Genomic DNA, 27026 nt, shown 5'->3' with positions numbered 1-27026 from the left:
CAGTTCTTCATTTATAGATGACAACATTGATGCTCAGAAAGGTGCCTAGGCTTGCAAAGCTAATAAGTAGCAGATTTGGTCTTTCAAATCTTTTTAAGAAATACATTTTTGACATCTTTTATTTTCACAGTGCTAAATTATCCCTGTAACCCTTCCTTCCAGTCATTTAACATAACAAAGAATTTTTAAAATAATAAAGAAAAAGTGGAAGAGAAAAGGATCAGCATAACCTATCATGATACATAAAAACCCTCAAGCCAGAAATCCTCTAACAGTATATACAGTATTCTAGATCTATAGAACCCTCTGCCTTTGCAAAGAAATGGGGGGAGGTGTTTTCTAATATTTCTTCTTTGGGGCCACGATTATACTTTTTTTTTTTTTGGGCAGGGCAATGGGGGTTAAGTGACTTGCCCAGAGTCACACAGCTAGTAAGTGTCAAGTGTCTTGAGACCGGATTTGAACTCAGGTACTCCTGAATCCAGGGCCGGTGCTTTATCCATTGTGCCACCTAGCTGCCCCACACTTATACTTTTAAATTGTGCAACATACCTTTTCAATTGTTTTGTGGCTATTATTCTATTTACAACATTTTCATTGCATATATTATTTTCTCAGCTCTGCTTGCTTCACTTTGAATCAGTTCTTTAAGTCTTCATATGCTTCTCTGTATTTGTCTTTTTTGTTGTTTATTACAACATAGTAATATTCTATGACACACAGGTACCACAGTTTGTTTAACTATTCCCCTACCAATGAGTATCTATTTTGTTTTTACTTCTTTCAACCATAAAAAAATGCTACTATAACTTTGGTGTATGTGGGGCTTTTCTTTTTAATTAGTGACTTTCTTGGGGTGTATTCCTAGCATTGGAATTTCTGGGTCAAATGATATGGACTTTTTATCCATTTTGTTTACATTTTTCCAAATTGCTTTTCAAAAAATGTTTGTACTAATTCACAGCTCCAATAATAATGTATTAGTGTACCTCTATTTCTGCAGTTACTCCACCATCAACTGTTCCCATCTTTGCCAATTTTCTGGGTCTAAGGTGAAGCCCAAGGGTTTTTACATTTAATTGCCTTATCTCTGTGCCTTTAAATACATGATCACTTTTTGAAAATGTTCCATGCATTGTGGAAAAATATGTATATTCTTTAGGTGTCCTATTCATGATACACAAATCTTTTAGTTCTAATTTCTACAAAAACTTGTTCAATTCTGTAACTTCTCTTTTATTGATCTCTTTATTCGAGTTATCCAGCAGTGAGAGAGTGATATTAAAGTCTCCTCCTATTATTGTATTACCATTTTTGTCTTCTTGCTGTTCCACTTATTTTTCCTTTATGAATTTAGATGCTTTGTTATTTGGAGTATATAAGTTTAAATTTGATATTGGTTTCTTGTCTATGATTAATGTCCATATAATGTAATTTCATTTTTTATATTTGTTTATATTGTGAATGTTAGTTTTTGCTTTGTCTAATAGCTCAATTGTATCTCCTACTTTTTTGGATTTACCTGATGCAAAATTAATTACAACCTCTCTCTCTCTCTCTCTCTCTCTCTCTCTCTCTCTCTCTCTCTCTCTCTTTTGGTGGGGCAATGAGGGTAAGTGACTTTGCCCGGGGTCACACAGCTAGTAAATGTCAAGTGTCTGAGGCTGGATTTGAACTCAAGTTCTCCTGAATCCAGGGCTGGTGCTTTTTATTTCTTTCTATGCCTTACTTCCTATTGGTTCTTTGTTTTCTGTGTTCAGGAGTTCTGGGCAGCTTTATTTTATTATTTCTTGCCTTGTGGTCTTTGTATTTTTTGATTTGCCATTTTGGGAGGGTCTTATGATTCTTTTTTTAAATAGACATTTTATTTTTTCAAATTACATGTAAAAACAGTTTTTAACATTTGGGTTTGTTTACATTTTGAGTTCAGTTCCAAATTCTCTCCCTTCCTCCCTTCTTCCCCCCTCTCATTGAGTAGGCAAGCAATTTGATATAGGTTATATATGTGTAGTCATGTAAAACATATTTCCACATTAGTCCTGTTGTGAAAGAAAAGACAGACATTTAAAAAAACACGAAAAAACTAAAGAAAGTAAAATATTGTATCTTTCAATCTGCATCTAGACTCCATCAGTTCTTTTGCTGGAGGTGAATAGTATTTTTCATCATAAGTCCTTTGGAATTGTCTTAGATCATTACGTTGCTGAGGATAGCCAAGTCATTCACAGTTGATCATCAACTGTGAAACATGCTGTTTCTGTTCACTTCACTTTGCATCAGTTCATGTAAATCTTTCCAGGTTTTTCTGAAAGCATCCTGCTTGTCACTTCTTATAGCACAATAGTATTCATCACAACCATATACCACAATTTGTTTAGCCATTCCCCAATTGATGAGCATCTGGGGAACCCTATGATGTCTCTATGAAAACTGTTTTCAAGGTCAATATGTTTTGCATGTACAGTGATCATGAATTTACTTAATATTCTTTCTTTTTTATTCTTCCAGATTATCTGTATATTTGTATTCCTAATCAATTGTTTTCCCTTTTACTTCTTTGAAGATATTTGTCACGAAGGATTCAAAATTTTCTATTCTGCTCATTTCTGATATTTAGACCATACATTCTGACATTTATTTGTGCTTATATTCTTTCAACATTCTCATTTGTCTCTTAGACCATTCTGGAACATCTTGCTGTGGTTTCATGGTGTCTTGAGAATTGACAGAATTCTGTATTTCATCAAATTTTGTTTCATTTTTCTTTTTCTTGAAATATTTATTTAGAGACATTTGTAATCTAAAAGATTATGGTTCAAATTCTGGATCTGTGTCTCACCACTTATTGGACCTTAACAGAGTCACCTTTCCTTTTTGGCCCTTCCTATACTTATCTGAAAAAGTAGGGGGATCTAAATTCTCTGAGAGGCAGCTGTCCAAATAAGGGAAATAGGTGATGGGCACATCAAGTGGATTTGCAGTCAGGCTAGATGCTGGGTCAGGGAGAAACATTTATTAGCATGAAATTGTCCATTTTGGGAGCCATTGCAATTTCTGCCGGTGCATTGTGATAAACTCCGGGATTCATATTTCCTTGTGTTAGTCAAGCTGCCCTTATCTCTTCCTCTCTCCAGCCATCTCCCCTGGTTCACAAGGATCAGGTTTTCTCCTCAGGCCTCCAGTGTGTGTGTGTGTGGGGGGGGAGGGGGGCGTCTGTGTGTGAGTATTTGGGCAGGTGTGTACTTCTCCTTCCTGCACAGGGTCTTCTACTCCTGGGCCCTTCTAGGAGTTTGAAAGTAATAATAGATGACCCGATGTTGAGGGGTGTCAGTGGTGAAGCATCTTGGCCCAGAGTCAGGGAGGCTGGATTAATTCCTGACGTGGCCAGGCTAATAGGCAGAGCATGCGGCCAGTCAGGCCACAACCACCCCCTTCCCCCCACATAAGTGCAGAAAGGGTAAGCACTAACCTAGACATGGTACAACAAAGGCTTCTTTGCCCTCTGGGAGAGTCTGAGCTGGTTCTTTTCCTTCTCTGCCTCTTCTTTTGCTCCTTTCTAGTCTGTCTTATGTTCTTCTATTAGATCTGCCTCTTCATCTATAGTCATGCTTTGTTGCTCCTGACATTGTGTCTAAGCTTCTTATCCTGGCATCTTGGGCCTTCTTCAGTAGGGCCCCTTTTTCCATACCCCTCCTTCTCTTTCCTTGCCCCTTTTGGCCTACATCCCAATGTGGAAGATCCCTCCACTAGTGCAGATAGGTGACTTGCATGTAATTTAGAGTCTTGAAGAGGTGCCTGGGATGAATCGCCCATAGCCACACAACTAGGATGTGTTAAGAAGCAGGACTAGGGCTCAGGACTTCTCAAGTGGACAACTACTCTACTCACTATGCTATGCTGCCTTTTCTTTCTTTTTCTTTTTTTTTTTTGCAGGACAATGGGGGTTAAGTGACTTGCCCAGGGTCACACAGCTAGTGTTAAGTGTCTGAGGCTGGATTTGAACTCAGGTACTCCTGAATCCAGGGACGGTGCTTTATCCACTGTGCCACCTAGCCGCCCCCTATGCTGCCTTTTCTCGTATAGACTTATTGCACATATTTCTCTACAGACAGGTAGTTCTTCCTCTTCAAGTCCATCAGGAACAGTCTTGTATATGGTCTAACTTGGCTAACACTGTTCCTCCTAAATGAAATTCTTTTTTTTCTCCCTTTTGCATGAGTCCTGCCCATATTTCCAGGCCCAGTTCTTTTTTACTTCTCCTTGAAGCTTTCTCTGACTATCCCAATGAACAGTGATCCTTTTTGAAATTGGCATTTATAATTTGAAACATATAATTTAACTATTTATAATTATAGTCTATCTTGTAATGGGTTATTTATGTATATAGTATGTATATAACCTTTTTTTTTTGTGGTGCAATGGGGGTTAAGTGACTTGCCCAGGGTCACACAGCTAGTAAGTGTCAAGTGTTGGAGGCCGGATTTGAACTCAGGTACTCCTGAATCCAGGGCCAGTGCTTTATCCACTGTGCCACCTAGCCGCCCCCTGTATATAGCCTTCTTGAAGGCAGAGAATATATTTTATTTTTCTTAATTGTGTAAATAATCAAGAATCTAGCCCTAGACCTTAGGACCCAGGTTCCCAGACTTCCTTGGCACTTCTTCTTCACCTGTAACCTATTTAGGGCACCTTAAATACAGTTCCTGGGATTTTCCTTTTTACTATTTTCTTAGTTTGCACTGATCTCTTGACCTCTAACTTAACATTGGCTCTTCTGGACTTCCTTAGGATCCTCAGCCAACTTGGCTACTTAGGATAAGAGAGGAACCACATCAAAACCCAAATTATTTTTCTGTCTCACCTTTTATGCCAAAATCTCTAGCGTCCTAGAGATGCATCTGATCCTAGATCTGATCTTAGCATCTTCTTATTTCCCTTCTGTACTGTATCTTTACATATTTCATATCAGGGAATGTCTTCTAAGGCTTGATACAAGGGAAAAGATAATCTATAAATTCAGAAATTATATTCTGAGTAAGCTAAGGCAAATCTTATTAAGGTGAGTAAAACTAGAGTTTCCCAAGCCTGGTACTGTCCATTCTGAATCCCCTTAGATTAAGAGCGCTGGGTTTTCCATGTGTTCCCACTTGGGGATTTTCTCACCTGGGCATTCTAAATTGAGTCCTAAAGTTCAGTTTATGGTACCATGGTCATTTTCAAACAGGATACCTCCATATGTCATGGTGGGCTTGTGTTGCCCAATCCCTGTTGCTCCAAAGGAGAAGAGGGTATAGGAAGAACAGATACAGAGTTTTTTATCATGACCTCAGAAACCAAGAAATTTCAATGCTGAAGTTCACAAGAGACTTTTCATTATACCTTGAATGCCAGGATAAGAAGATTGAACTTGATCCCATTGATAGTGTGAAGGTTTATGAATATATGTTCTTTCTAATGATTCATTCATTTATTCATTCATCAAACATTTTTGAGTGTTGGCGATGTGCAAGGCACCTTATGTGAAGACAAGATACATAAGGTTTAGAGCTAGGAGAGAACTTACAGATCATCTAGTCTAACCTTCTTTATTTTACACTTGAGGAAACTGAGAGCTAGAGAAGGAAAGCCGTTTTCCCCAGGGTCACACGGGTATAGTGGCCAACAGACTTGTGAATTCATGTACTCAGACTCTTAATCTAGTTCTTTCCATTATGGACCTATTGTTAGTTATCATCCTTTGTTAGTGTTGATCCAGACATTTTCCTGAAAGGTTCTTTTATTGACATAAGGAATTCCTGGTGAGGAAACTGCCTATTCCAATGTTGTCAGACAACTCATCGATAACTTATAGCTTTAGAAAGTTGTTTGGAGATAGGGAAAGTTTGAGTGATTGGTCCAGGGTCACACAGGTGCTAAGTGTTATAAGCAGAACTTGAACCCCAGTCTTCTAAGCCCGAGGCTGGCTTTCTTTCTTCACCAATTGACTGGGATGGGAAATTAAACTAATTACTACTGTCCTCAGGATTGCGTTTGGTTAGCAGAACAATGAGCCATCAGACACTCTTTAGAGACACATATTTCTCTGCTTCAAGGAAATTAATTTAGTACTTGTAGGGAAGCTAGTGTATACCAAGCATCTCACAATGGACAGCTCTTGTCCTCATTCATTTGAGATACTACTGGCAGCTTTGATGACATTAAAGACTTTGTTCTTGCTCACTGTGGAGGAGACAGAAAACATCAAAGAAACAATAGGCTGGACTTAGAGCTTCCTTCAGTCTTTAGGCAAGATAGTTCATCAGTCTTCCCAGAAAGCCCCTCTCGTCCTCCCCAAGGGGACAGAGAGGTCAGGGAGCTTCTAGACTTCAGTTCTTCCTCCAGTTCTTGCCTTATTTACCAATGTGATTGAGATTCTAATAATCACCTCAATGCACATTTTCTGTTTCTACTCTCTAGGAATTGTGAAGGACTCCAACCAGCTTTCTGATAACCCTCCCATTATTTTAATTTGGAGGGTCTAATTCCATGAATTGCTGTCCTGGGCCAAGCACTTGCCAATCCCTTTATCATAGACCTATAGTGAGACCTGTCTCTTCAACTCCTTCAGCAGTTTTTCCACTCTCAAGTCCAACCTTTCTCCTCCTCATGGGTTCTATCTCTTTATTGTAGAATCATATAGAATCACAATGGCTCCCATATTCCAAATTCCCAAACTATCAAATACCCTCAGACACAAAGTGACTTTTTATTCCCTCTCACTCATATTTTTTTTCATCATTCATACTAATCTATTCCACTAGAACCATAATTCTCTTGATCCAGGCATTGACTTACAGGAAGCCTGGGGTTCATGTCTACCATTGTGCCTCCTCCAATACTGCAGTCAAGGATGAATATGATTCCTGAGATAATCAGCAGTTTTGAGTAACTGCATTTACTCACTGTCTTCTTCACAGAGCTGTAATATCTTTCAGGCATCTTCTTTGCCAATACAGCTGTAGGTCTTGGGCATCCCTGAGCTTACTCAGGGCTTAAATAGGACGGAAGACTCCTTTTTCCACTGAACTGGAGAATGTGGTACAAAATGGGATTCAGGGGGTTCCTAAAACTAGGGACTCTTAAGAAAGGGATGCCTAAGAAAAGGGCCATCTAGCTCATCATCTGGAGGTGTTATCTCAGCCTCCTTCGATAAACCACTCTGGCATATTCCAGATGAAAAATTAAATTCTTTTTCTCTTAAAATTGATATTCTTTTCTTTACATCATCGTTGCCTTCTAGTGACTCACTGTTTACCTCCAATAGAATACTTACGACAAATAAATGTGATCAAGCAAAACAAATCAGTACATTAGCCATGTCTGAAAATGTCTCATTCCAAACCTATTATCTACCACCTGCCTGCCAAAAAGCGCTGGCTCTTTGGCAGGCAGGTGGTGGATAATAGGTTTGGAATGAGACATACCTTGCTATCAGGCCTCTGAAGTTAAGATTGGTCACTGCTTTAACCAAAATTCTGAAGTCTTTCAGGGTTATTTTTCTTTATATTATTTAGCCATTGTGTAAGTTGCCTGAGAAATTAATTCTTCATTTGGTTTAACCTCATTCCTGTGTCCTTCAGCTCATAACCCCATTTGTTCTTGCTAATCCCATCCTGCACATTCCATAATAATACATTTACATAGTACTTTTTTTGTTTTTTTCGGGGCAATGGGTGTTAAGTGACTTGCCCAGGGTCACACAGCTAGTGTCAAGTGTCTGAGGCCAGATTTGAACTCAGGTACTCCTGAATCCAGGGCCGGTGCTTTATCCACTGCGCCACCTAGCCGCCCCCCTACATAGTACTTTGATGTTAACAAACCACTTTCCCCACATCAACCCTGTGAAATGGGTAGTTATTATTACTTCCTCTTTACAGATGAGAATACTGAGTCTCATCATAACAGTCATCCACAGAGCTTAAATTTGGACCCTACAAGTCTCTTGCTCTTTCCACTCCATCACTCTGTTTGCTCTGTCTCTAAGCCTCCTTAAGCATTGGTCCAAACCTTTCTTTTCCCATGGGTAGATGTATGTACAGAGAGCCTTTCGGGAGGCTTTATTTCCATAGCAAACAGGAGACCCCTCAGCATCGTGGCTTGATTAATGAATCTGTGCAAACAGTAAGGGAAGCTGGCAGTCCGGAGAGGGTATCCATCATACCACTCCTCTTTCAGCAGTGCAGACAAAGCTGCTACTGGGGAAAGACTTGCTTTGTGATTACTCTGCTGCTGGAGCAGCTTGCAAGACCCCAATGACCTCTGTTATAGGAAAGGGGGCAGGCAGCCTTTGCTCCCCATCATGTATGTGTGTGTTCCCATGTCCCAGATATTCAGTGTGGAAGTTCATCATCTCTAACATAAATTCCTTTCTCTGCAATGTGATGCCTAATTTAGGCTAACTTCATTCAGTTTTTCTAGTCTTTGACTCATTTTGGATATCAGCTAGTTGAATAGCCACTCTTTCTGTGTAAAGATTGGTTTCTGTAGCAAGAGGGTATGGCTAAAGGAGGAGTTTGGGGTCCTTGCACTGAGGGGATCTCATGCTCTAATTAGAAGAGAGGTCTAGATGGGAGGCAGAGTGATATGGTAGTAGAATGTTTGACTGGCTGCCAGGAATTCTGAGTTCTTGCCTGGTTCTGCCAAAGATCAGCCAAAAGCTAACCTGTGTGGGACTAACTTTCTTCTTCTGTTAAATGCAGGGGGGATCAGGATCAGGACATCTTAACCTGGGACTCATATCCATTTCTAGATTTAGGGGAATCTGTGAATTTGGATTTTTAAAAATGACATCATTATTTTCGCTGACCTTTGGTTTCCTTTGTAATCTCATGTATTTTAGTTAATGTATCTGAGAACATTATTCTGAGAAGAGGTCCACAGGCTTCACCAGACTGCCCATGGGAGTCTATGACACAAACAGGTTAAGAACTCCTGATCTAGGAAGCCTTTTTCAGGCATAAAAATATATGACTATGACTCATGCACAGGAGAAAGATGCTTAGACCAATAAGAGATACACAGTTGGTTTGAAGGGGGCAACTGGAGAGAAAAGAGAAGAGAAGTAGGTTAGTTTGGGAAGGCTTTAATTTTTTAATAGTATTTTATTTTTTGCAATTACATGTAAAGATAATTTTACATCCATTTTTTAAAAGTAATAAACATTTTTATTTATAGTTTTGGATTCCAATTTTTATCCCTCTTCTCCTCCCTTCCCTTCCCCTCTCCCTGAGGCAGTAAACAATCAGATATGGATTATACATGTGCAATTGTGTAAAACATTACCATATTAGTCATTTTGTACAAGAAAACCTGAATAAAAGAAAAAAATGAAAGTGAAAAATAGCAGAATTCAGTCTGTGTTCAATTAACATCAATTCTTTCTTTGGAGGTGGATAGTATGTTTCAATAGTCCTTTGGGATTGTTTTGGATCATTGTATTGTTGAGAATAATCATGTCGGGGCAGCTAGGTGGTGCAGTGGATAGAGCACCGGCCCTGGATTCAGGAGGACCTGAGTTCAAATCCGGCCTCAGACACTTAACACTTACTAGCTGTGTGACCTTGGGCAAGTCACTTGGCCCCAATTGCCTCACTAAAATAAAAAAATTAAAAAAAAGAGAATAGTCACGTCATTCACAGTTCTTCGTTAAACAATATTTGCTATTTCTCTGCATAATGTTCTCTTGGTTCTGCTCACTTTACTATACATCAGTTCATATATGTCTTTCCAGGCCTTTCTGAAATCATCCTACTTATTATTCCTTATAGCCCAATAATATTACATCACAATCATATACCAAAAGCTTGTTTGGCCATTCCCCAATTGATGGGCATTCCTTTGATTTCCAATTCTTAGCCACCACAAAAAAAGCTGCTAGAAATACTTTTGTACAAATAGGCCTTTTTCTCTTTTGGGAGACTTACATCCATTTTTCATAAAATTTTGAGTTCTAAATTTTCTTCCTTTCTCCCTTCCCTCCCTCTTCCCTAGGACAGTAAGCAGTTTGATCAAGTTATATATGTGCAATCATGTAAAACAGATTTCCATATTAGTTATGTTGTGAAAGAAGAAGCAGAAAAGGAAAAATTCACATTAAATATAAAATGAAAATAGTTTGCTTCAATCTGCATTCAGACTCCACCAGTTATTTTTCTGGATGTGGATAGCATTTTCCATCATGAGCCTTTTGGAATTTCTTAGATCATTGTATTGCTGAGAAGAGCTAAGTCATTCATAGTTGATCATTATACAGTATTGCTGTTACTGTGTACAATGGTCTCCTGGTTCTGTTCATTTCACTTTGCATCAGTTCATGTAAGTCTTTCCAGGTTTTTCTGTAATCTGCCTGATTATAATTTCTTACAGCACAATAGTTTTCCATTGCATTCATATACCACAGCTTGTTCAAACATTCTCCAGTTGATGGGCATCCCCATTATTTCCAGTTCTTAGCCACCACAAAAAGAATAGCCATAAATATTTTTGCATATGTGGGTCCTTTTCCCTTTTTTATAATCTGTTTGGGACACAGGCCTAGTAGTAGTATTGCTTGTTCAAAGGGTATACAGTTTGCCCTTTGGGCATCATTCCAAATTACTCTCCAGAATGGTTGGATCAGTTCACAACATTAGTGTGGGAAAGCCTTTAGAGAAGAAATTTCAACCAAATTATAGCCAAGGAAGAATATATGGACTAATGGAAAGTAATAGAAAACCAGAATCTCCAAGTTAGCAGGCAACATGTATATATTTTGTAGATACTTATGTACATATTGTCTTCTTCATAGAATGTGAACCCCTTCAGGGTAAAGAGACTGCTTTATTTTTGTTTTTATGTTTATAGCACTTAGCACAATGCCTGTTATAAATTAGACATTTAATAAGTGTTTATTGATTGATCAGTTGATTGTCAACCCAAAGTTTTTCCTAGAATGCAGAGTCTTAAGTAACAAGCAAGAGTAGTTACCAGGTCAGTGTGTCAAATTGGCAGAGGACTTTTAGGTACATAATGAGGATTTTAGAATTAAAGAAAGAGGCAGATGAGTCTCCTCCCTCTGTGACTTCTTTGCTTCCCCTATCCACAGTACATAGTTTGTACCCATGTACCTACTTTAATGGAATGACCTTATTACCAGGACCAGAAAACACCACTGTCTTTTCCTGAATTGGTTCATCAGTTGAAAAAATACATATGCATGTGAGTGTGTATGTGTGCATATATGTTTATATTTATATCCTTAGTTATGAATATGCGACTAACATAGGGAAGAAGGAGGTCTTAACGATAACTCTTTTTTTTTTTTTTTTTGCAGGCAATGGGGGTTAAGTGACCTGCCCAGGGTCACACAGCTAGTAAGTGTCAAGTGTCTGAGCCTGGATTTGAACTCAGGTACTCCTGAATTCAGGGCCGGTGCTTTAACCACTTCGCCATCTAGCTGCCCCTACGATAACTCTTTCAATACAAGGATTCAAGATCTCACTGGCATAGGTCCTCCATCTGTTGTTAATAACAGCTGCATCTTCTCCTTGCTTCAGTACATTACCTTCATGGAGGTTGTGGCTGCAAAAATTCTTCACCTGGTGGCCAGCCTTAGGGTAATGAAGGTCTCTAAACCTAGAAAATTGGTTTTTAAACTCCAGACCCAGCCTATCACTGGGTTTGTGCTCAGAGCTTTTCCAGTTCAAGAGGACTTTCCAGAGCCTGCACTTTGCTGCCTTTGAAAACCCGGGGCAGCCCAGGCACCTTGATGAAGCATTCTAGTAGGAATTTAGTGGAGGAATGAGACTGATAATTTATATGTGTAGAGCACTTGAAGGGTTACAAAGCACTTTTCCCACGCAGCTAGGTGGCTCAGTGGATAGAGTACCGTCCTGGAGTCAGGAGGATGTGAGTTCAAATACGGCCTCAGACACTTAACACTTACTAGATGTATGACCCTAGGCAAGTCACTTAACCCCAATTGCCTCACCCCCCCAAAAAGTAGATAGTATAAAACCATCAGGATTTCACAGTTAAGGAAAATGGGACTTGGATGTTCAGTTATTTGCACACTCTAGTGCTTGGTGAAGTCCAGGCATCCCATTTCTAGAGCCCATGCGCCTTTATCTGCCCCATCCAATAGTACTTCTCTTTCTTTGCTTATTCTGAAGCTTGCCAGGCTTTCATGACCCAGCTCAAAACCTGTCTCTTCTGGGAAGTTTTCCCTGACCACCGCAGTCCCAAGTGCTCTCCTCTTCCTCTGGTCTTTATTGTCTCAACCGCCCAAGAGGCATTTACTATACACTGTTTTGAATAGTCAGTTGCTTTTTCATAATAGGTATCTTATTTCCCTAACCAGGTTCCTGGAGGGCAGGATCTATGTCTCATAATTTTTGGCATCACTCCGAGTGTCTAGTATAATGTCTTGCACATAGCAGATGCTCAATAAACATATGCATAGGTACATATTACCTCTGCGTGTTAAACCCACAAATTCTGTGACACATATACATGCAAATATAGGCACACCAGATGCTGATGGGAAAGATGCTGTCTTGTTAGGATGCAGTGCGGTACAGTGGAAAGAGCACTGTTTCTACAGTCTGGGGACCCAAGTTCAAATCTCGGCCAAGTCACTTCATCGCCCTGTGCCTCAGTTTCCTCATTTCTAAAATTAAGGGGTTGGGCCAGATGACTGCTGAAGTCTCCTCCAACTCCTTTTCTATGTTGCTATGATCTTTCAGCTCCAGTTACATGTCAGCAAATGCAATTGACGGTTTTAAAAATTCTCTGTTCTTGGGAAATACAGGGAGAAAGAGAGGAAGTTTGGCATTTACTTTGAAACACATATCTCCCCAGTTGCTAGCCAGGAGAGATATTGCATGCTGATTTCAGGTATTCACTTCTCTTCTTCCCCTCTGGGAATTCTCCACTCACTTCACTTTTTCTTTTAACAAGAAAAAAAAAAGGAAAGATATGTCTCATTCACAACAAGGTTAGTGAGCCCTTGCAGAGGAGCCTGTTCCTTTCCTTGCCGTTTTCCCAGGCACCATGGGGAGTGGAGAAGGGATGATTTCTCAGGTCCAGGCATAGCTCTTTCATCATTTCTTCTCCCCCCAGCCTCTGCAGAGGTGGGGCTCCTAGCAGTCCCTGGAAGGTGTTGAACTGTCATAGAGTAGCTGGCAAAATCTTGCTGTTCCCATTGCCACCACTGCTCCCTCCACACTCTCATCGCTTCATACCTTGCAACAGTTTTCCAGTCTTGCTCCTTTCCAATCCATCTTAGCCAACCCTGCCAGATTTGTGTTCCTTAGATATCAATTTTATCATGTCAGTCCCTTTTCAAGAACTCCCAGTGGCTTCCCATTGTGTAGGTGTTCAATCGATGTGGATTTATTGATATGCTTAAGTATATACTTTTATTTTGCTCACATAGGGTCCAATACATGCTCCTGCGATGTTCTCTGTTCCCGAACAAGGAGCCAGGAGGTATGAATTCTACTGCTGGCTCTGCCACTGATTGCAAATACTCTGCAGTCTTGGGCAAGTCACTTTTCTGATCTGAGCCTCAGTTTGCTCCTTTGTTAAGTAAGAGTGTGGCACTAGATAGTCTCCAGGGTACCTTCTTGTTTTGATATCCTGTGATTCTTTAATTCTTTTTTTTTTTTTTTTTTGGTGAGGCAGTTGGGGTTAAGTGACTTGTCCAGGGTCACACAGCTAGTAAGTGTGTGAAGTGTCTGAGGCCAGATTTGAACTCAGGTCCTCCTGAATCCAGGGCTGGTGCTCTATCCACTGTGCCACCTAGCTGCCCCGATTCTTTAATTCTACTATGTAGTATTCAAAGGTCTCCACAATCTGGCCCCTCTTTATCTAACCTCATCCCTTATAGGAATATATTTCTTGAGACAGGTTGATTCCTTTACTGTTTTCTAAAACATGCCTGTGATCACTTTTTTACTTCTGGGACTTTCCTCATACCCTTCCCCCTATTAGAATACCTTCCTTCTCCTTTTTTTTTTTTTAAAGTGAGGCAATTGGGGTTAAGTGACTTACGCAGGGTCACAAAGCTAGTAAGTGTTAAGTGTCTGAGGCCAGATTTGAAGTCAGGTCCTCCTGACTCCAGGGCCGGTGCTTTATCTACTGCGCCACCTAGCTGCCCCCCTTCTCCTTTTTAAAAAAGATTTGAATCTGGCTAGCCTTCAGACCTCAGGCTACTTACCTCTACTTATCACATTCATCTTTAAAAAAAAAAAATGTCCTCTTATGGGGGCAGCTAGGTGGCGCAGTGGATAAAGCACCGGCCCTGGATTCAGGAGGACCTGAGTTCAAATATGACCTCAGACACTTGATACTTACTAGCTGTGTGACCCTGGGCAAGTCACTTAACCCTCATTGCCCTAAAAAAAAAAAAGGAAAAAATGTCCTGTTATTCTTATTGTATGTGTCATTTATTTTAGCACTTTAGTACTAGATTGAAAGCCCTATGAAGGTAGGGACAATAGCTTCTCCAACCCCTTGTATAGTTCCCAATACAATAAATAGTTGATATTTAATGAGTGAATAAATGAGTGGGGAATTATATACTACCTTGAAGTGTTACTTAACTTTTGAGTGTATAAGGCAAGGATCATGTCTTATTCACTTCCCTTATATATTTATTTTAATTTCCTTTTTATTGATTTACAGATTTTTATCAGATATTTGATTCAAAAATTTTTTTCCAGTTAACTGTGCCCCTTATCATAGCTATATTGATTTTTTTCTTGCAGAAGCTGTCAGGGCAGCTAGGTGACACAATGCATAAAAGTGCCGGCCCTGGATTCAGGAGGACCTGAGTTCAAATCTGGCCTCAGACACTTGACACTTACTAGCTGTGTGACCCTGGGCAAGTCACTTAACCCTCATTGCCCCCTGCCCCCAAAGCTGTCTAATTGTATGTAGTTCTCTTTTCTTTTTTATGATCTTCTCTATCCTTTGGTTAAGAATTCTCCCTTTATATACTAATGCACCTTTGGAGAAACTGAAATGGTCCAACCATTCTGAAAATCGATCTGGAGGGGTAGCTAGGTGCTGCAGTGAATAGAGTAACTGCCCTGGAGTCAGGAGGACCTGAGTTCAAATGTGGCCTCAGACATTTACTAGCTGTGACCTAGCCAAGTCACTTAACCCTATCTCAAAAAAAAAAAAAATAGCAATCTGGAATTTTGCTGAAAAAAAGGACTAAAATATCCAAGCCTTGGCCATATTGATTCTGTGACTGTTGGGGGTAGCACCATCATCTCAGCCACTTCAGGCTACAACTTTGGCATCATCCTTGTCGCCTCATTCTCCCTCATCTGACATATTTACTTCATTGCTAAATCTTGTCATTTCTGTTGTTTCAACATCTTGTGCATGTGTTCCCTTCTTTCCACTTATATAGCCACAATTCTTTTTCATGCCTTTATTGCCTTTTGCCCAGGCTCCTGCAGTAGCCTTCCAGTCAGGCCCCCTGATTCATTCCATTCACCACTCAGGCGCTGGGGGATTTTCCAGAAGCATAATTCTGACCATGCCACTCCCTCTAGTCCCTGAGCCCCAGTGGCTCCCTATTACCTCTAGGCTCAGATAGACAGTCCTCTGTGTGGCATTGAAAGCACTTTCCAGGCTCTTTCCTACCTTTGTAGCTTTACTCTCCCTTTGGTACATGCTGTGATTCGGGTACAATGACCTATTTGCTGTTCCTCAAACACTCCCATCTCTCAGTTTTTGTGCCTTGATTTTCCCCTTTCCCTCACCCTCCGTATCTGATCAGTTGCTTTTGTGTTGATTTTCTCGCCACAAAATGTCTTGCATATCTTGTCACTTTTTCTCCCCTCACATGGCCACTACTCTCATTCAGACTTCTTGCCTGGAGGATTGTGATAGCTTCATAATTGATCTCCCTGTTTCTAAGGTCCCAAGAGGGGCAGGGAGCCAGTACTTCAATTTCCCAAGGGACATTCCTTTTAGCTGCCCCTTTGTCTTGGTGAAATCTCTTTACAGCATCCCTTGGGGATTCAAAGTCTCTCTCCTCATCTAGGAGAACAAATTCTTGGGGCCTGACAATTCATGGGAAATGTTGCTTGTTGTTTGTCCTTTGTTCTTGTAGAGGACCATGACAGATGTCATGACTTGTACAGAATTGGATTTAAGTGAGGGAAGGCTGTGCAAGGTCACCAACCTCATTCTCTCCTCGAGAGCCATCTGGGAACAGTGGCAAGATATACATTAGAACGACTGGAGGTGGCCCTGGATGTTTAAGGCAATTGGGGTTAAGTGACTTGCCCAGAGTCACACAGCTAGTAAGTGTCTGAGCTGAGATTTGAACTCATGTCCTCCTGATCCCAGTGCAAATGGGAAATGTAGCTCATAATGGGATGAGTATTTACTTTTTGCCACAGCCCACTGTGGGGCAGCTAGGTGGCACAGTGGATAGAGCACCAAGCTTAGAGCAGGAACACTCATCTTCTTGAGTTCAAATCTGGCCTCAGACACTTACAAGCTGTGTGACTCTGGGCAAGTCACCTAACCCTGTTTGCCTCAGTGTCTTCATCTATCAAATGAGTTAGAGAAGGAAATGGCAAACCACTCCAGTATCTTTTCCAAGAAAACCCTAAATGGGGTCATGAAGAGTTGGACGTGACTGAAAAACAACTGAACAACAGCAGCCCACTGGGAATTGCAAACTTCCTTTCATCTGGCCACTGTTACAGAACTAAATAATACTAATATTTAATGGCTTTAAGATCATAACGTTTCTATATTGCTTTCAGATTTATAGATAAAACATTAACCTTACAACAGTCCTATGGGGTTAAGTTAGTGCAAGTATGGTCCTTATTCCCGTTTGGAATAGAGGACAAAGAGCTGGTGTAGTAGTTAGGAAGGTCTGGGTTCATGCCACCCCTCTTCCACCTGCTTAAAAACATGTGCGAAAACATGGCTGAGGGTGCCTGGGCAAGTCATTTCACTTTTCATCCCCTCAGACAATTTTAGAAGACTGCTGTACCTTATGTATTAGGGATTAGAGAGATTTGGAGTCAAAAGGCCTTCGTTTGTGATGCTGAAAAATTCATTTTATCATACCGGACCTCAATTTCTTCATCTATACTTTGAAGTGGTTGAATTAGGTGACCTCCAAGGTTCCTGCTAAGAGCTAGTGCTTAGGGTACATTTAGTTGTTATTGAGTTGTTTTAGGCATGTCTGACTCTCTGTGACCCCATCAGGATTTTCTTGGCAAAGATACTAGAGTGGTTTGCCATTTCCTTCTCCAGCTCATTTTACAGATGAACCAAACAGGGTTAAGTGACTTGCCCAGGGCCACATAACTAGCAAGTGTCTGAGGCTGGATTCGAACTCAGGAAGTCTTCCTGACTCCAAACCAGGTCCTCTATCCACTGCGCCCCCTAGCTATTCTTTGTTTTGTTTTGTTTTTTTTAGTGAGGCAATTGGGGTTAAGTGACTTGCCCAGGGTCACACAGCTAGTAAGTGTTAAGTGTCAAGTGTCTGGGGCCGGATTTGAACTCAGGAACTCCTGAATCCAGGGCCGGTGCTTTATCCACTGCGCCACCTAGCTGCCCCAGCCCCCTAGCTATTCTAAGAGCACATAGAAAGCATTAACAAAATGTTTGTTGACTTAGGTTTGTGATCCTCTATGTTGTATAGCAGATGCTAAACTACGCTGATAGAGGGGTTTTGACACTAGGCATTTCCTACACCGATTACATCACAGATCTCATCCCATTTTAAAAACAAGCAAATAACTAAATTGAGTCTTAGCAAAGTTAAATGATTTTTCCACAGTCAACTCAGCTAGAAGTGCCAGAAACAGAATTCAAGCCCAAATTGCTTCTCTTTTCCTTACACGTTTTGTCAGGCCACCCACCCATGGGACTTCAGCTCTTGATCTTCCTAGAAGGCACTAGGGGATTCCAGTTATGAGGGAGCTAGTTTGTTTGATTTTTAATATCTATAATAGGGGCAGCTAGGTGGTGCAGTGGATAAAGCACCAGCCCTGGATTCCGGAGGACCTGAGTTCAAATTCGGCCTCAGACACTTGACACTTACTAGCTATGTGACCCTGGGCAAGTCACTTAACCCCAATTGCCTCACCAAAAAAACCCAAATCTATAACAGCTAGCCCGGTTGGTCATGGAAGTGGACCCTTACTTTGAGTGAGGTTTGTGAGGCTGTAGATACCCATCTTAGAAATCTGCTTTCCTCTCCTGACCAAGCATGCCCAAGGGCTGGAGTGCTTTGGACCGTGTGTCAAAGTGTATGTGTGCAGATGGGTTCTCAAGACTGGATTCTTCAGGCATCGCTGTTGTACCCAAACCTCATGCTTCTTTTGCAGGGTCATTTCTCAGACCCACCAGTATCGTTTTCGGGCATACACCAGACTTGTAAATGTAACTGTGAGGCCTCAGAGCCTCACAGGTGCAGCAAAGCAACTGCAGAGCTCGGACACATCCTTCGGGTTCCCTTCTCCATACCCTTTCTGCCACCCTACTCTTCCCCTGAGCTGCGTGGAGCTCACCTTCACTCCCTCCAGCCTTTTCTGATGTTTATAGAGACAGGGATCCTACATACAGTTCCAGTTCATCAACAGCTAAAGAGCCCTTGACATTTAAGGGAGATTTTTCGGCAGTGCACTTGTATAGGCAAAGAGCAGAAGCTAATCCTATTAAAGGTATTGTGTCATTTGGGGGAGAGGCACCCCCTACCGCGGGACAGGCCAATGCCGATTGGCCAGATGCAGAACAGGGGGTGGGACCAGAGGGACCCGGGATGGCGGCGGTGGGGGTGGGGTGGGGTGGTCGATTTATGACTTGATAGTTAGGTCAGGGATTTCTAAGGGAATACCCAGAGGTTGCAGCTGCTGCTGAGCTCACAGCTCCAGCAGCACCACGTTGGCCGGCGAGAGAGCTAGCAGCAGGCGAGAGCCACGGCCACAGGCTTGAAGAGCTCTTACCGCAAAGTAGCAGGAGAGGGGGGAGGCGAGAAAGCCAGAAAAAAAGTGATCCGTCGCTTTCCGTGGCGGGGCGGGGTGCCCAGGGAAGCCGAGGTCCCGCCGCCCCTCTGTCACGCGTGGACCCCCGGCTGGAAGGGAACGAGGAGAACTGACCGCTTCGGAAGACGAAAGAAAATTGAAAGGAAGAAAAGAAAAAGAAGCTAAGTTATGCAGAACTGATTGATTCCCCGAGACTCGGGGAAGGCATGAGTCTGTCGGGGCTGCGGGACGCGTGTAGGCTGGAGCCGCAGCCCCCACGGGAGCGGGCCGGCCCGCGGTGAACGGGGCGTCCTGGTGGGGAGGTGGATCAGCAAAGCAGCGGCAATGCGGGGACGCCTGCTCTAGAGAAGCCTCCTGGAGAGGGAGTGTGCAGCCTCGAGAAAAGAGGGGGCTAAAGAGGCAGCCCCCATCCTGGAGCCCGCCCCCCCTTCTCCTCTCCCGCAGCCCCCCTCCCTTGCCCAGAACCCCCAGCCCGGCAGAGTTCAACACCCCTACCGCGTTCCACTCTGGGAGAGATGCCCCCAGCCCCTGCGACCCCCCGGGGACAACGCGAGCATGGAGAAGTCGAGTAGCGAGGATTCTTCGATCCACCGGAGTCCATCTTTGGACAGCAAGGACTCGGACTTTGCCAAGCCCTCTTCCTCGGGCCGCCCCTTGGGCCGCGGCTTCACCGCAGGCGCCTTCTATGGTACCACGGGCTCGAGAACTCGGGGCCAGAGCCACGCTGAGGCCGGAGTGAAAACAGACAAGTACAATGCCCCGAAGGGCAGCAAGTACGTGGTGTTTTACCTGGACCTCTCCTTTGTCTTCCTTCTAGAATTTAAGAAGTGCAACATGGCCAGGGGTTGCCTCTGCTGTTTGAAATACATGATGTTCCTGTTCAATTTGATATTTTGGGTGAGTACCTGCCCCTACTTCCCTCTTCTGCCTTTCTCTCCTGCCTCAGGCCGGGGCTGTTGCCCTCCCCATTCCCCACTACTGCATTGCTCCTTTCTCTGAACAATGATGGTAAGTTTTTTTTTTTTTTAATTCATTTCTACCTCCCTCCCCTTTCTTCCCTCCTTCCTCCTAGTGGGTGCTTGAAGGGAGACTTATTTTACTCAGGTCTAGTTCCACTTGGCTTCCAGGAGAGATGGGATCTTTTTTTTTATTGGCTCTTGAAGTTTTCTGTCCTCTTTTTAAAAAAGAGGGGAAAAGATATACTTAGGTTTGTCTCCTGGTGGGTGGTCATGGAAGATACTTACTGGGACTTGAGTCGGGCCTCTGAAGCATAGAAGGGGAAAGGGAGATGTATCATCTGCTCCCATTACTGGGATCTTTGTATAAACTAGTGAACATAATTGACCATTGATGGCTGAAAAGATGAGCAAGTTGGTTTTTTCCTGAGGGTATGAGGGAAGGAAGGGTCATGCTTTCAAAGCTTTTTTTCATAGCATTTTTGGAGGCAAGGGAGGAGAGCTAGAAATGCACATTTCAATCAAGTCCAATGAAATATTCGATGAATCGAATTGAAATGGTGCCACTAGATTGTCGGGTGAGTGGGTCTCTCTGGCCCTGATATATGCCCGGGTGTTGAGTTTGTATTGCAGAGGAGAAAGAATAGTGGAAGGTGTGTGAGTGTGGGAGGGAGGGGGTGCTGTGATTGTGTGGTTCTGCTTTTGAGGGTTTGGAATGGATTCGGGTGGTGGAGCCAGCTGGCGGGAAGCTCCTCTCATTGAGTCTCAGGACCTGGCAGACTGAGAGAAAGAATCCCAGGGACTGCAGTGGTGTATGGGCAGCCTGAGCAGCGTCCATGGAAAGAAATAATTTTCAACCAAGGGTGCCAGAGTATGGTGGGAAGATCTGAAATCCCTCTCTAGTGCCCATGTATTTCTGAATGCAGATGCATTTAAAGGGGAAAAAAATCAGAGGCAAATTTGAAAACTTTCTTACATTCGAGTCTCCCTCATCTCTTACCTTGATCTCTCCTGTTCTCTTTCATCAAAGTCCTCCCCTCTTCCCCCTTCCCCCCCAACACCTTGGCGATCAGTGCAAATGTATGATATGCTCCAAGGTGGGTGTGTCTCCTCCTGTCTGCTAGAGGATATCAGCTGCCCAGGGTCCAGGATGATCACTGGGGACATGAGAAAGTTACTGCTGAGTTCATGGTCACGGGGCAGAGCTAAGTTAGAAGGGGGTGGCTGTGCTTTGGCAGCCGGTATCTGTGTTGAACTGACCCACTTTAACTGAAATAACTTATGTGAGAGGGATAAAGGCAGTGTGAGGAGTGGGGGAAAGCTTATGCCTGTGCCCCATGGTGAGAAGAGCAGTGAACTTCCAGTGCCATGAACCAAACTCTGTGAAGTTGGGCAAATCATTTGCCCAGCCTTTCTGGACCTTAAGTTTCCTGAAATCTAAAATGAAGGAATTTGATTAAATAATCTCCAAAGTTCATTCCAACTCTCAACATTTTATACTGCTGTCTCCATTAACTTCATGTAACAAAAGAGAATCTCTGTGAGAGCCTGTGATTGGAGCCAGTTGGGAACCCCTGAGTTTTTGTTTCATCTGTAAGGGCACCTTTTCTGCAAAGGACATTGGTTTGCTTTCCACTCTGTAGAAAGGACTTTGTCCAATATTATGTGTGGGTCTTCCCCAGAATATTTCTGGTGGCTTAGGTTATTCCTGGCCCTGTGCCACTGAGTCCCCGAATTTCAACATTGGAAAGGACCTCAGAGACTCCAGTCCAACTGGTACTTGAGCAAGAATCTCTTCGGTGAGATCGGGCATGAAGTGGTCACTGAGACTTTACTGGAAGAATTTCAGTATGGAGGAATCCCCTATGTTTTGAGATGACCCGTTCCACTTTTTCCTTATATGGAGACAAAATTTACCTCTCTATGATTTCTACTTTTTACTCTCAGTTCTGCCCCTTGAGGCCAAAACAGAACAAGTTGAAGCCCTTCTACATGGCCAGCCCTTCAAATACTTGAAAACAGCCACCATATTCCCTGTCTTTTATTCTCCAGACAGAATATCCCAGGCTCCTTCAGTGGGTTTTCTTATGGCTTGGTCTTGAGCCACCTTCCTCTATATGCTTTCCAGTTCATCGGTGTCTTTTATGAAATTCAGCACTAAGGCCTGACCCCAGATGTGGTCTGACCGTGGTAGAGTGTTCCTTGTTCTGGACACTTTTTTTTTTTTTTTTTTTTTAGTGAGGCAATTGGGGTCAAATGACTTGCCCAGGGTCACACAGCTAGTAAGTGTTAAGTGTCTGAGGCCGGGTTTGAACTCAGGTACTCCTGACTCCAGGGCTGGTGCTCTATCCACTGCGCCACCTAGCTGCCCCTGGACACTTTCTTAATACAACCTAAAGATTAGATTTCATGGGAAATGGACAGAGATATTTCTTCCTCCCTTTCCCTGCCTCGGTTGACAGTTTTTTTTTGGAATTTCATAAATTTGTAGAATTCATTGAACATAAGAGTTGGAAAGGACCTTAGAGATCACTTGGGGCTTGCTGGCATTTTATCAGGGAGGCAACTGGAGTAAAATGGGAAACTTCTGGTAGCTTTGCAGCCCCCTTGTGGGCCAGTTCCTCCAGTTTCCTTTGACTCTTTTGCCAGGATCTGAGTAAGTCACACATTGGTTGATACTTTTCTCCAGTGTTCAGGTTTAAAAGAACATTGTCTGGTGTCTTTATTTTGCCACCGCACCAAATCTGTCTACGCTTCTGTTTTGGTTCAAAGCATTTTGTGCACATGGGCAAAGGAGCAGGCATTGTGATTGCTTCTGTCCATCCCTTTGAGAAAACTCTCAACTGATCTCTCTCTAGATCAGGCTTGTGTTGTGCACTGGGTAACTCCTCTTCCACCTGCTGGCAATGCTTGGTATGGTCTTTCATGGTTTCCCATTTCCCCTGGATAATAATGATCATAACTGGACATTTATTTTGGGTTTTTCAGTTTACAAAATGCTTTACTTATTTTTCCTTAGAGTGATCTCATGAGGATGGAAGTTAGGATATTAGTCCCACTTTACAGATGAGGAAATGGCTGCTCAAAGAGATTTAAATGATTTGCCTGGTTAACCGAGCTAGTAATCAAGCAGCCAAACAGCAAGCATTTATTAAACACCAACTGGGTGTCAATCATTGTGCCGGACCCTGGGAATAGAGACCAAAATGAAAGTCCCTGTCCTCTAAGAGCTTATATGCTATTAAGGGATATAACATGTACATATATACGTGTATAAAAAAATAAATATAAAGTAATTTTGGGGGTGGGGGAGTGTCACTGACAGCTGGGGAAAAATCAAGAAAGCTTTAGGAAGAAGCAGAACCCTTAAATGAAGAGCTCTTCTGACTCCAAATCCAGTGAGTGCTCTTTCCACCATACCAGATGCTTCTTGGGAATTGGTTTGGATGTATGACTTCATTTAGAATATTAAGTACCTTAATGGGAAGGCCAGATGTAGGGATCTTCATCATGTTTATCACCTGTGTTCCCAAGTTCCTTTTGTCAGAAGGAGGAGAAGGCAGCTATTACTCTGTCAACTACTTGTATTAAAGTGGCAGAACAGATAAACGGAACTGGCACATCAGTATCCTCAGGATATTAAAAGAATGAGAGGAAGACCAACTATATATTGAGTGGATTATCAGTGAAGCATCTATGGAAAGACATAGTCAAGAATCATGTAAGATGAGGAGGTGTTTGAGGGGTTGCTATTTGTGCTGGTGTTTGGGGGGACCCTTGCAAAGGGCTGCCGCAGAACCCTTTCACTGAGCACTCCTCGTTACCGAAGGCTGAGTTAGGCAGGATTCCTTCTTTCACAGTGTTTAAATAGAGATTCCTTTTCCCTCCCTGCCTTTCCCTCCTTCTCTTTGGCAAAGGGACTGGTCTGGTCTGGCCTAAAGGAAAGGGAATAGACCCCCCAAAAAATCACCACAGTCAGATTTCAGGTATCTCTGATTCTGTAACTCGAATTACTCAGTATTTATTTCCATATGTAATATAGGCCCTGTACAAAACATTTTTGAGACTAAATCTGTATTCCTTGAGAACATACAAAGCACCCTGTAGCCCTTAACACACAGTTTTAAAGATAACCAATGTTTTTGTATATGTTTTTTGCCTTCAATGCTATAGGGAGATACAAAAGAATTGGATGCTATTCATGGGGAAAGTGGGTCACTTCTGATCAAATGATGCCTAACTTCCTTAAGGGATGGGCGCCTGGAATAATAGGCATTGAGTGGCATGGTAGGGGTCCAGGAATAGGGAAGGCACTGTGGGCAGAAAGGACTCATGGTTTGGGAAAAGAAGAGAGAGCAGAATAAGAGGGAGGAAGGAGAGACGGAGACATGTGAAGCAGAGGATCGGGGTGGATGAGTTCAGTGTCTTTGTAGCTCTGAGCGGGAGGTGTGAGCTCTGTTTTATTGCACTCAGGGCTATGGAGTAAGAAAGGGGGAAGAGAAGGGTCTGGCGCTGTGAAAAGATCATTGGACTTGAGCTTGGGCTCTGTCGATTTCTGACTGTGTGGCACTGGGCAGGTTTTTTTCTCTCTAAGCCTCTCTCCTTACAATGAAGGGTTGGTCTAAATGTTTTCCAAGGAGTCTTCAGCTTTATCTGTGGGGCTGATTCTTTGGGGATTCCCAGCAAAGAGAGGAATGCATTCTTCAATGGGGCCTTCCACTTTTAAGGGTATGGATTTGGTGTTTTTGGTCTTTTGGAGGGTAGGGCAGAATTAGGGTGCATCCAGATGATCAGCTATCTTTTTCTCTTTTTTCTCCTCCTCCTCTTCCTTCAGGAATGTGCAGGCTACTCCATTGTCTTAGTGCCCTGCCCTGCTGGACCAAGTCCCCGAACAAATGGAAAAATAGAGGCCAAGATTAGGGACACAGCCATTGTGCCCAATATAGATAGAGGGGAACAGAGTATTTGAAGTTCAGCTAGTAGTTACTATAGGAACTGTTCTTTGTGTTCACCTTCCCAACCCTCAGCCTCACACACACCCTGGCTTTCTAGGTTGTTATAGGGTAGATGAGGAACAGTTCTGACTCCGGGAGCCCATTGGTTATCAGACCCCTCCAAAGGATTTCTCCCAGTAAAGGGAACTGCTTTAGCTCTTTCCTTGGGGTCAAACAGGTCTCTGAATTTTCCCTGAGGGCCATCTGGACCTGCTCCCCAGCTGAGAGTAATTGACTCTGAGCCTGGATTCTTAAGAGAGGGCTTAAGGTACTTAATTATTCTGTGTGTTGGGGGTGGGGATGGAAGCTAGTGGGGCCTTTCTTTGAACACCTGGGACCTATTGTCATGGTTTAAGGAGTGGTAAATTGAGATCTCAGCCCAACTGCCCCTACCCAAAATCCAATGCAAATCGATTAATGAGTGGGCAGTAGTGTATGGATAGCATAATTGCCACTTGGAATAATATTGACTATACGTTCTAACCAGGAGCTGTTCCATCACTTTAAATTATGGCTGGCAGCACAGTGCCCTTATTGGAAAGTCTATTCCTCCTGGATCTTTTCCTTAATAAAGGCCAATTAGCCAGGGAAGCACAATCCAGGGTGCCTGTCCATCAGGGCTGATGAGTGGGTGCTGGTGGCTTTTGTACCTTGATTATTGTTTAGTTATTTCAGTCTTTGTGACCCCATTTGGAGTCTTGGCAAAGATGCTGGAGTCGTTTGCCATTTCCTTCTCCAGCTCATTTGACAGATGAGGAACTGAGGCAAACAGGGTTAAGTCCAGGGTCACACAGCTAGTAAGTGTCTGAGGCAAGATTTTAACTGAGATCTTCCTGACTTGGACATCTAGGTGTACCTGTTCCTTGATTAACCTTACCTAACTGAGGCCTGTCCTCTTGTCTTTTTTTTTTTTTTTTTTTTTTTTAGTGAGGCAAGGGGGTTAAGTGACTTGCCCAGGGTCACACAGCTAGTAATAAGTGTCATGTGTCTGAGGCCGGATTTGAACTCAGGTACTCCTGACTCCAGAGCTGGTGCTCTATCCACTGCGCCACCTAGCTGCCCCGTGTCCTCTTCTCTTGATGATCTTGGCCTGCTCTTCCTCCCTTTCCCCTGTTGTTCATTTGCTCATGCTCATGGACTGATTTGGTAAATGTCCTCTGATGAATCGAGTATGTGGTCAGTACTGGGGTTTTTATTCCTTTTGTCTCTCTGCCTACCACTCTTGAGTCCTAGTGCTGGGTGGGTATCTTTAGTGTTACTGAGTGTCTTGCTGTGTGGCTGTAAAAGATATGCCGATTATCCATCTCTTCTCCAAGAAATGAAAAGTGTAGAGAGAGACCAAATAAAACCCTTTGTGACTGTTTTCAGATGCCAAAAAAGGTGCTTATGGGGAGAAGGAACCCCCTCTTCCTGCACATGTTCCCTCTTTTCACATATACAAGGAAAGAACAAAAGGATACAGGCTAAAGTTGGCAGCGAGACAGATTTAGATGAGAGATTGTACATGCTGATTATCCATATTTTGAGGCTCTGGAATGGTTAACCAGTGGTTGTGGATTCTTCTTCCCAGGAAGCTTTTTAGGACAGGGTCTTATCTGGAATGGATTATCCATGGCCCAATTTAGATGGGATGAGGAATGCTGCAAATTTTTTGAGATCCCTAGGATAAACTAACTGGGGGAATGATAGCACTGTGTTAGCTTCCTCTCCAAAGCATGAAAAATTAAACTTCCTTGTCTTAATATCTATTTTTAAATCATGTCAGAGCCAGCATTGATGTCAGTCAAAAAGGGATGGGGGATGGGAGCAGGGGGAAAGGAAGGGAAAGGAAACCCTAGCTGAAATATGGTAAGTGGGTATTTCTGCTATAGAGAAAATTCTGTGGGTTTCAAGGTAAGGTACTACTTAGGCTGCAGGAAGCTTCTCTGTTCTCATCAGAGCAAACCCATCTCCAAAATTTCTCCTTGTTCTCTGGTTTAGTGTGACTAGTAAACTATTTTATGCCTCAAGGACTTTTGTAGCATATT

At 42.7% G+C, this 27026-nt stretch overlaps 1 protein-coding gene across 4 annotated transcripts in view; it reads left to right on the top strand.

Annotated features, from left to right (window-relative positions):
- The window catches only part of TSPAN9 (tetraspanin 9), a 263849-nt gene that overhangs the window by 123494 nt on the left and 113329 nt on the right, over positions 1 to 27026 (top strand). For 3 of the 4 annotated variants that reach the window (XM_043968600.1, XM_043968602.1, XM_043968599.1), the window contains one exon: positions 19867 to 19946. In XM_043968600.1, the coding sequence (XP_043824535.1) occupies positions 19884 to 19946 (63 nt within the window). In that variant the 5' untranslated portion in view covers positions 19867 to 19883. Of the gene's footprint in view, positions 1 to 18873; positions 19947 to 27026 lie in introns of those variants that run through there. The other variant, XM_043968598.1, reaches the window with a different exon arrangement.

Source organism: Dromiciops gliroides, chromosome 5, assembly GCF_019393635.1.
Source record: "Dromiciops gliroides isolate mDroGli1 chromosome 5, mDroGli1.pri, whole genome shotgun sequence".
NCBI classification, from domain to species: domain Eukaryota; kingdom Metazoa; phylum Chordata; class Mammalia; order Microbiotheria; family Microbiotheriidae; genus Dromiciops; species Dromiciops gliroides.
This window is presented reverse-complemented; position numbering and strand designations above follow the sequence as displayed.